This window comes from Agelaius phoeniceus, chromosome 5 (genome assembly GCF_051311805.1).
Source record: "Agelaius phoeniceus isolate bAgePho1 chromosome 5, bAgePho1.hap1, whole genome shotgun sequence".
In the NCBI taxonomy this organism is placed as follows: domain Eukaryota; kingdom Metazoa; phylum Chordata; class Aves; order Passeriformes; family Icteridae; genus Agelaius; species Agelaius phoeniceus.
Window position 1 is genome coordinate 52,000,978 of NC_135269.1, and position 9,674 is coordinate 52,010,651.

Consider the following 9,674-nt stretch of genomic DNA (forward strand, 5'->3'; position numbering starts at 1 on the left):
CTACCTGTGTGAGGTAGAAGTGTCTGCCTTTTGTTTAAATTACCTTTCCTATTGTGACCATTTGAATATGGAGATAGTAAAGGCTGTAGCTCTGCTGTGATGATTTCTAGGCAAGTCAGACTGACTATAGCAGAGCTTGTTTGGAAGCTGAGATTTTGAATGGGAGCACATTCTTTTTTTATGCTGTCATTTTAGGTTATTACTTTATTATCTAATTTTGTAGACATGAGGGAGCAAATGAATGTTATGGAAACGTCTGAAACAGCTGTGTGAGGAGTCTGGGTGAAAAGAAAGTGAAGTTTCCAGACTGTAGTCCATAAAAATATTTTTCAAAGCATTTGAAATTAGTGTTAACTTTTACAAGATCAGTTTTGCACGTTTCTCTCTTTGCACTGAGTTTAATGTCATCAAAAGCAAATCAATGCTATCAAAATGTTATCAAAAGCAAATCAAACCAAAACACATACCGTTATCATTCACGTTGCCCTCCTAACATCTCATCTTGGTTTTGTCTTCAAGGGCCCAGCACAGCCATTTCCCAGGGGGACCCCAGGCCATGGCTGTGCGGGTCAGAGCGCTGGCAGCGCTGGCCCTGCTGGCTGTGGCTGACGCTGCCCTGCCGAAGCCGGCGCGGGCGCCCCCGGTCCTGCACAAGCCTTTCCTGGTGGTTTGGAACGCGCCCACCGAGCAGTGCCGGCTGCGATACAAGGTGGACCTGGACCTCGGCGTTTTTGACATTGCATCCAACATCAACGAGACTCTCAGTGGATCCAACGTGACGATCTTCTACCACACCCATCTGGGATACTACCCCTACTACTCAGATAATGGAGACCCTGTTAATGGAGGGGTGCCCCAGAACGAAAGTCTTATCAAACATCTCAGCAAAGCAAAGTCTGACATTGACTATTGCATACCCATGAAGAAATTTCAGGGACTTGCAGTCATTGATTGGGAAAACTGGAGGCCCCAGTGGGATAGGAACTGGGGCAATAAAAGCATTTATAGAAATAAATCTCTCGAGATTGTTAGGAGACGGCATCCTCGGTGGTCAGAGGACAAAATTAGGAAAGTGGCTAAAGAAGAATTTGAAAATGCTGGCAGGAGTTTTATGAATAACACCATCCTTCTGGCTGAGCATATGAGACCAAATGGTTTGTGGGGTTACTACCTTTACCCAGACTGCTACAATTACGATTACAAAGAACACCCCCAGACATACACAGGGAAATGCCCAGCCATTGAGTCCTTCCGCAATGACCTCCTGCTCTGGCTGTGGAAGGAAAGCACTGCTCTCTACCCTTCTATATACCTGGATTATGTACTGAAGTCAAGCCCAAACGCACTAAAATTTGTTCACTATCGGGTTAAAGAGGCAATACGTGTTGCCTCAATTGCTAGAACAGACTATGTTTTGCCTGTATTTGTTTACTCCAGACCATTTTATGCCTATACTTTTCATGTTTTAACAGAGGTAAGCAGACAGACTTCTTTCAAAATGTAAAAATTAGAAATAGCCTCTTAGAAGAAGTATGTTCTAAAAGCACTTACACATTTGTTTTTCATATTTAAGGCAGCCCCCTGAGAGAAAGTACTGTAGTCACAGTACAAAACTCTGCCTTTCAAGAGTTAATATTGCAGTGGTTTGGTCTACCTCTGGGAGATAACATTGTATATTTTTAATGAAGGTGGTTTAGAAAGAAAGTATAAAGAAATATGTTTCTTAAGGAAGTAATTCATTTTGATACTTTTATTTTCCAGGGCAGCTTGTGAAATGAGCTTGACAGATATTGTGACGTTTAAAATTAATTAGTGCCATGGAAAGTTAAACTTTCATGAGAAAGGATCCTCAGGGCTTTTTTGTTTCTTTATGCAAATATAAATTCATTCAATATAGAAATAAACTAGTCCAAGTAAAGCAATCTGTCCTGGAGTTCCTAACTCCTGCATGATGAGCATTGGCCATCTATCTTACTTGCCAGAAGTACAACATCTTCATGTCTAACATTTAGTGCTAAACTGTGGAGTCTTTTTATCAAAGAAACCCAGTTTTTGAGTCATGCAATGTCCCATCAACCAGTGTTCAAGTGCAATAAATATGTACTGGCCACAACACTGATGGTAAATTATATATGTGTAAATCTCAGACTTTCTGGATGTGTAATGATGATTGTTGCTCTTTGTTTATGCCAATAATAGAGATGCACAGACACTTATTCATTTCTCTAATAGTTGCTTCAAGTGCCAAATGTTTTTCTTTGGTTTCTATAATTTCATGAGAAAGGAGAAAATCTGGGACAGGGAACTCATGGAAATAACCCCTTGATGACAAAGGTCATCTGAGGGTGCTCCCTCCCTTTATTTTATGGAGAGCTGGTGAGAGATTCCTTCTAATGCTGCCAGAGACAAGTTCCTGACTCAAACTAGAACAGAAAAAGGGAGAGAATTGGCAAGGGAAAAGGCAAAGTTCAGCCCAGTAAACCACAGGCTGTGTGGGGCTTCAGCTGGGAGCTGGAGCTGAGGAGGTGCAGCAGATCCCTGAGACCCTGAGAAATGCTTCAAGCTGACCCCAGGAAGCAAATTATACTTTCAGGCTGCCCTTGAAAAGCAAATTGTACATAGAAGTAATTAGGAATTTGGTCTGGTTCATTTTCAGCAACCAGAAACTCTCTGGAGCTGTTTTCTCTGTGGAAATCACAGGTGCTAGCTGACTCAGAAATCATGGGCAGATAGGCCAGCCTAGTCCTGGAGGCAAGGAGTCACTGGGGTCAGTACAGGCAGGATGTCACCCAGAACAACCTTCATTGAAGAACTCAGGCTAGGAAATACATAACAATTCTTCAAATGCAGTCTGTAATAATACATTTTTATAAAATTAATTAGTCCCTTGATCAATATAAAAATACCATGAAAGCTATGAAAACTAGCATGCTATTACCAGTTATGTGTGAATTCAAAATCTGTAGTGGCACATAGTCACTGTTTTATATATTCTGAACAGTACAGTAGTAATTTGGAGTGATGCTTCTCTCAGGTTACATTCTTTAACTCATCAGCCTGCTTTCCAATTGCATGTAGCCATTTAGTTTTGGATGCTTGAAAGATTGCTTTACAACTTAAAAAAGATCTTTACATAGCCAGAGAAACATATTTAGATTATGCTCCACTACATATTTTCTAATAAGGACAGCATGGGCAGGGTACTCAACATGGGACAGGGCTTAACGTGGCCAGACTATGCACATGATCTGTGAGAACAGCTTGGGGTCTGACAGGAACTTGCAGGGTTGTGTTTAAAAACATAGAAATGATAAAAAAAATAATGTTCTTGTATTCTTTCATAGCCCTGGAGCCACTGGGATAATTTAAATGTGGTTTTGTATGTTCAGGTTTTAGACTAGGTTGGAGATTCTCATTTGACCCATGCCAAGCCCCTAAGTGATGCTCACAAAGTTACAAACAAGGCATGAAACCTCTGAGCTCCAGAAACAATGTGCATGAAGGTGACAAGGCAAGGTCCCAGGACAGTGACATCCAGGCTAAATGGCCGCAGAAAAACTGGGACAGTGGGCAGATGGGATAGTTACCTGACCTCTGCCAGGGACTGGGCCAGGACAACCACAGCCTTGCTCCATCGAGCTGTGCAAGAGCTGTGCTTTCTATCCCAACAGAAACACTACTGACATTCAAGACTTGTGTGCAAACCCTTCTGTGCAAAGGGCTCATGTGAAATTGCACAGTGAAGTCAGAAAAAGTGGCTGTGAGTCAGAGTCACTGAGGGAGAGGCACAGGTCTATCAAACCTTCAGAAAGATGAAAGGCCCAGGTCCCAGACAGATGCTGTAGCTGTGTGTGCTGTACCTTTCACCCTGACTGCATCTGGAAAACAGGTGAGTTGTGCTTAAGGTGTCTGAGAAATTAATACTGCTTTTTCTCTTGGAAATAATTTATAAATTTGGAATTGGGATCCAAATCATTATGAAAGGTTTTTGTATTTGCTAGAAATGTGTATAAGCAGTTTGCCATCTGTAGGGTATTTAGAAACTTTCTGCTTGGACAATTAACTATTAAGCTTGTGGGGGAGGAAGTCACACAATAGCATCTGTGCTTCCTGACTAGATGGCTGAAATCATTAATAAAGCACGATGACAACTGGCAAATGATTAATAATGGATAGCAGTCCTGTTGTTCCCCTACTGATAGTCTTTGATGACCAGGTGTGCATGGGTATAGAGACCAACCCCTGCAACCATGCCAGGCTTGAACTACTATTGCTGAATACAGAAAACTCTTGTCTGTAACTAAGGCTCTTCAAGATTACAGATTTTTTTCTTTCCTCAACATGTAACTAGAACTGACTGTCTTGTTTCACATTCATCTCGAGCTCCAAAACTAAAGGTTTAGTTCACCTCCTATTCTTTTAAGGTCCAGTGCAGTGACTTGGGTGATCTAAATACAAAGAAACATTGACAGACAGTAGAGCCTCCTCCTGCTCCCTGCCAAATCAGGTGTCCATTTGGGGATAGCCTAGCCTAGTCTTGAGGACCTTAGGTAGTTGCACACTGCCCCCAAAAGCTTGAACAGAAATGAACATCACAAGGGAAGAGGCTTGTTGACTTGTTAATCATTTGGACAAATACCAGTCACCAAAGTCTGATATGAGAAAAAAATTAGGATTCCCCAGCTAGAAAAATGTTAAGATAATAATATTTAAAATATCTATTTTTTTTTCATTGTATGTTTTCTTCCATATGAGGCTTTTATTAGACTCTCAAAGAAGAGCTATTCCAGTGAGTCCCCACCAAGGCCAAGATGTGCTGTGTAGAAGGGGCACATGTTCAGTCCAAAACCAGGACTGCTGTGTCTGAGGCTGCTGGTGGAGTTCATGTGTCTCACTCAGTTCTTCATCATTAACACAAATTTATCATAAGCTGTAGTTGGGTTCCCACTGATTTCTCTTTCTCTCCTTTGAACATTCAAAGTGCAAAGTGAAATGGCATCAGACAGAGATGTCATCTGAAACCTCTGGATGAAGGTAACCCTCTCCACAGGGTTATCTGGAGATTATGTGTCAGACCAGCTCTTTCTATTTCTCTCCTTCTGGGAAGGACTCTTAGCACCTGACCTTTGTTCCAAAGAATACAAAAAGAGGAGATGTAAGGTGTAAGGAAAGTGATTAAATGAAGTCCTATACAATATTTTTGTGGTGAAACTGCTGTTTTCACCAGCATCTAGCACCTGTGCAGGGGCTGTAAGAGTCCTTTAAGAATCCCAAGGAAAACATACCTTCCAATAAAATGCCAAATTTTGGCCTTAGCCAAAGATAAGTGCTGAATTTTTCAGTGTTGTCAAGGTAGTAATTCTAGATTGCAGGAAAGTTAAGGAGTAGGTGCCTCAGGGACTTAAGTGTGAAATTATCAGTGCCATTGGACTTCACACATCTAGAGGCCTGGAAGAACTTTAAGCATGAGTTCTGTCAGTTTTATATCCATATGAATTAGACATGAAGTGCTGTAATATATTTGTGATCTAATAAAACTAACAAAAGAAAGATGTGGGAAATGGGCTTATAAAAAATTTAGATTTACTGACTTCTGATCAAGCACTCTAATTCCCAGAGCATATTACTTATATAAAATTTATTTCAGGGTTTTCTTAGGTCCTAGTTCATCCAACAATCCTAAATATTTATTGATTATTTATTCTGGATGTCTGATAAGTTTTAATTCATTTTCTTAATGAGATCTGAAATGTGTTAATGCAAAATCACTCAACTGTCATGTGAGTAATGTAGAATCACAGTCCAGTCTTTGCATCTCGGTAAACTTCATAAAATGTTTTGCAGATGACAAAGGCCTGGGAACCCTCATTACCAACACTACAGACTGAATTCCACATTCTTTTAACATTTGATATTTTGATCTTTAATTAACACACTCCTTTTTTTTTTCAACTGATTAATTGATTAATTCTCATAGTAAATACCCATCCTCCTTAACCCCATTGAAAATAACACCTGCAGTCCACAGGTGTTTGGATCTACCACTATCCTTTAAAAAGTACTACTGGTCTGTATGCTTTTAGGAGTAATGACAGTCTCTAAAAGACTGTTTGGGTGATCAGCAGCAACAGGAGCTTCAGGCAAGACCAGTTGCACCTTAAATCTGAACTCTGCTCTAGGAACCAGTAGGCAAGCTCTACTCTTCCAGACTTTTGCAGGTTCTCCTACGTTTTTTTGTCCAACCTTTAGCTGAGGGTCAAAGCCACTGCTCACTCTGAATTCCCCATAATTGTATTCAACTCTTCAGTGCCTTCTCCCTCTCCCATGATATTTATTTGTGCTTTTTTTGTATCTCTCAGGCCACAAATGTTTCAGGAATGAAAATTCCATAACTACGCATTGATAAATTAATGCAGGCCCATTTACACAAAGAGTATATTATTTAGTAGTAATTAATAATAACATAGTTCTTCCACTCTGTAATTTTGCTTTTCTAAATTTTCTACCACCATACTGAGATAATTTGGCTGGTATTTTTGATTGTTCTCCAGTTAAAGAGTTGCAAAGACTGTAAAAAAGACCATAAATATCTTTTGAAAGGCATTTTCTCTTTGTCAAATTGAGAAATATTGTAAGGTCTGTCATTACAAATACTAATCAGGAATTACTTTTTAATCAACTCTTGTAGACAGAAATGGTTTTAGATGTAATTGAGTATGCCTTGAAATTTGGGGGAGAAGTTCCTTCCTGCATATTTTTGAAGATTTAATTGCATTTTTCTAGACACAATATTCATAATCTCAGAGAATGTCTTTAAGACATGTGCAAGATACATTGCCATGTGGTTGGCAAGGCACTCCTATTCCACACTCAGGCTGCTGTGGTAGAGTTGTGCTATTGTTACTGCTACAACTCAGCTCCTTATTGGTTCAATTCTAAAAGTGGACATGGTTAAATATGCAGGTGTGTGCATTTGGCTTTTTTCCCCCCACTTGGCACTTTTATCAGGGAGAGAGATTAATTTTTCAAAGATATGTTTCCTGGACTAATGGCACTCATGCTGGTGGAAGCAGCAGCCCTGTCTGTACCATGGCTAAAGCAGCACAAGTTAGACCCTGCCTAAAGCCATCAACTGCAGCCAGACACTGTAAGGATGATCCAGGATGTGTGATCAGACTCATGATCATTGCCAAAAATGTTACCTAGGTAGGTTTGGTAATCATTCAAAGATTAGTACATAAAATAGATCACTAAATCCTTACTCCACCAGCTTGGTTGGAGGAACCCTTGTGTATAAATGATAAAGATTTCATTATTTAAGAGGCCCACTGATGAATGCCACCTATGCAAAGCTTTGTAGAGACACAGAAGAGCCTTCTAAACTAAACAGTGATTTTATTGTGAAGAATATACCGCAGGATCAATGTTCCCTCTGGGGGAAAAAAAGAAGCAATGCACATATCCCAATGCTTTTCTACTTTTACTTTTGTATATTTGTTTTTCTCATGTGTGGATTTGTCCTTCTTTTTCAGAGGGATCTGGTCAGCACCATCGGGGAAAGCGCAGCTTTGGGAGCAGCTGGAGTTGTTCTCTGGGGCAGCATGCAGTATGCCAGCTCAAAGGTCAGTCAGATCAGTTTGCCAGTTCTCAGGAATCACCTCAATGCCTCTTGTCTGGCACCACACCCTCCATATCTATCTTTATCAGTGCCATCAGCCAACAAGGGAGGAGGATGGCTCAGCACTCTTTAAGGTCTCATTAATTCTGTTAGGCTGAAAAGTCCTGTTGCTCCAGAGCACATTGCTTTGGGCAGGTCATTTGTAAATGAATAATGGAATACTCAGTGGAATAATGAGTCCAGGTGAGGAGAAAGACATGTTTCAAAACAGTGCCATAGAGATATAAGCACAGCTTGTTTTACAGTGTTCTACTTTGTAACTATGACAATTGTCCAGATTGACTGGGAAGGAATGGAGCCTGGAGGTGAGGTATTTTCTCCAGTTGCTAATGTTGAAATGTTACATGGAAAACAATGTCACAAGACAAGCCCCAGTTGCTTCTCCCAGGTTCTTCAGACTTTCATAAATAAACCTTGAGGAGATGGAAGGCAGGACTGGATTTTCCCAGGAGGCATGGCAGGATAGCCCTCATTCCTAAACCTGGGCCTTGGTGCCCACTCTGCTTTTCATGCAGTCTGCTGTCCTACTCCTGAAGTCTCTGGCAAAGTACCACTGACTTGTTCAGAGGAACCAGGAAATCCAAACTGGAACTTTCTATTTGCAATTGCAGCAATTTCTGTGCTGGTTTATGACTATTATGTGGCTTCTGTAAACTGAAGGTATTGGAGCGACCAGGGCCAGAGTGGTGACTTAATTTGTGCTTTAAAACCTGTTAGTTCCATGCACTTCTCCTAGTCAGCAGCTACCAGAAATCTCTACTTAAGGAACCAGTTAGTCTCAGGTATGAACCATATTAACTCTCTTTCTACTTCCTGGAACTCCTTCCTAATCTTACACTATTTTGCTATCAGGCACTCAAATAGTAACTATAGCAGAGGTCAATTCTTTTCAAATCTTGGAAATAAACTCATTTAAACCAAATATATCCCTCCAGTATGTGAGTCCAACAAGATTTATCTCAATGGATTACTTTAGACAAGAAAAATTTAGTACTAGCATCTTTTTAGGCACAATAAACTTGGACATAATGCTAGATACTAGAAATGTGTCGTGGCTGTTTATTTTTCCCAGGAGAGCTGCTTAACGGTGAAGCGGTACATCGACGGACCCTTGGGCCATTATGTCATCAATGTGACCTCAGCAGCCAGGCTCTGCAGCAAAGTCCTGTGCAAGAAGAATGGCAGATGCATCCGCAGGAACAGCGACTCCTCCGCTTACCTCCATTTGTCACCCAGGGATTTCAAGATCCACGTGCATCACTCAGAGAGGGGCCCCAGGTTCCGGGTGACTGGCAAACCCAGCCTGGAGAGCATTGAAGCCATGAAGCAGAGGTTTATTTGTCAGTGTTACCAGGGCTGGACAGGAATATTTTGTGAATTGCCTGACCAAAGGCTGTTGGAACACTGGGTTCGTGTAGTGTTTAGTAGATCAAGAAAACAAAGCCTTTTTATCTTCCTCTTAGGAGCCATGCAGCTTCTTCTGCTTTGTTCTACACATTAAGGTCTTCTAAGGCATTGCAAGGGAATAAAAAGGGTGCCTCTAAGAGTCCTGTTTCTTAAAAAAAAATATTGTAAAGGGAAAACGCATTCTTGATTAAATGATTTTATTCTGTTTTAGCAATTTTCTACTCCTGGAACTTTTTTAGACATTAAAAATTTTGAAAACCTTTTTTTACCTGCTCCTTTAGTCCTACCTTGTGTTTCACTCACGTGTTTGACAGATAAAGATTCTGTTGTTGCAGTGGAAATTTTACCTGAGGAAAAAAGTTGAATGAACTTGTACAATGATTCAACCACGCAGAAGTTTAAAAAGATGAACACAGAACCTCTTTGGGGGTGGGTGATTTAACATGGTGAGGAAGAGAATGTTGTGGACCCGGGACTGGGAACTGTTCTCTGCAGCTCTTGCTGAAATCAAGTGGTACACTGTGTGAGCAGCTGCACTGTGCCCCGAGCCACATCCATTGATCCTACTGCTACTGCAGGAGCAATGTGA

The 9,674-nt window shown here is 40.8% G+C and overlaps 1 protein-coding gene across 1 annotated transcript; it reads left to right on the top strand.

Annotated features, from left to right (window-relative positions):
- The first annotated feature begins 556 nt into the window (after nt 1-556).
- Nucleotides 557-9,179, top strand: LOC129119813 (hyaluronidase-1-like). The gene is made up of 3 exons (XM_054632011.2): nt 557-1,474; nt 7,533-7,622; nt 8,751-9,179. The coding sequence occupies exons 1-3, from the start codon at nt 557-559 to the stop codon at nt 9,177-9,179; spliced, it is 1,437 nt and encodes a 478-aa protein (XP_054487986.2).
- Nucleotides 9,180-9,674: the final 495 nt, after the last annotated feature.

Bases quoted from the DNA above. Each gene is read 5' to 3' on its own strand.
- LOC129119813 (XM_054632011.2), top strand. From the start codon at position 557: ATGGCTGTGCGGGTCAGAGCGCTGGCAGCGCTGGCCCTGCTGGCTGTG. The intron at 1,475-7,532 runs GTAAGCAGACAG...CTTCTTTTTCAG, and splicing joins CTTTTCATGTTTTAACAGAG to AGGGATCTGGTCAGCACCAT. The intron at 7,623-8,750 runs GTCAGTCAGATC...TATTTTTCCCAG, and splicing joins TGCAGTATGCCAGCTCAAAG to GAGAGCTGCTTAACGGTGAA.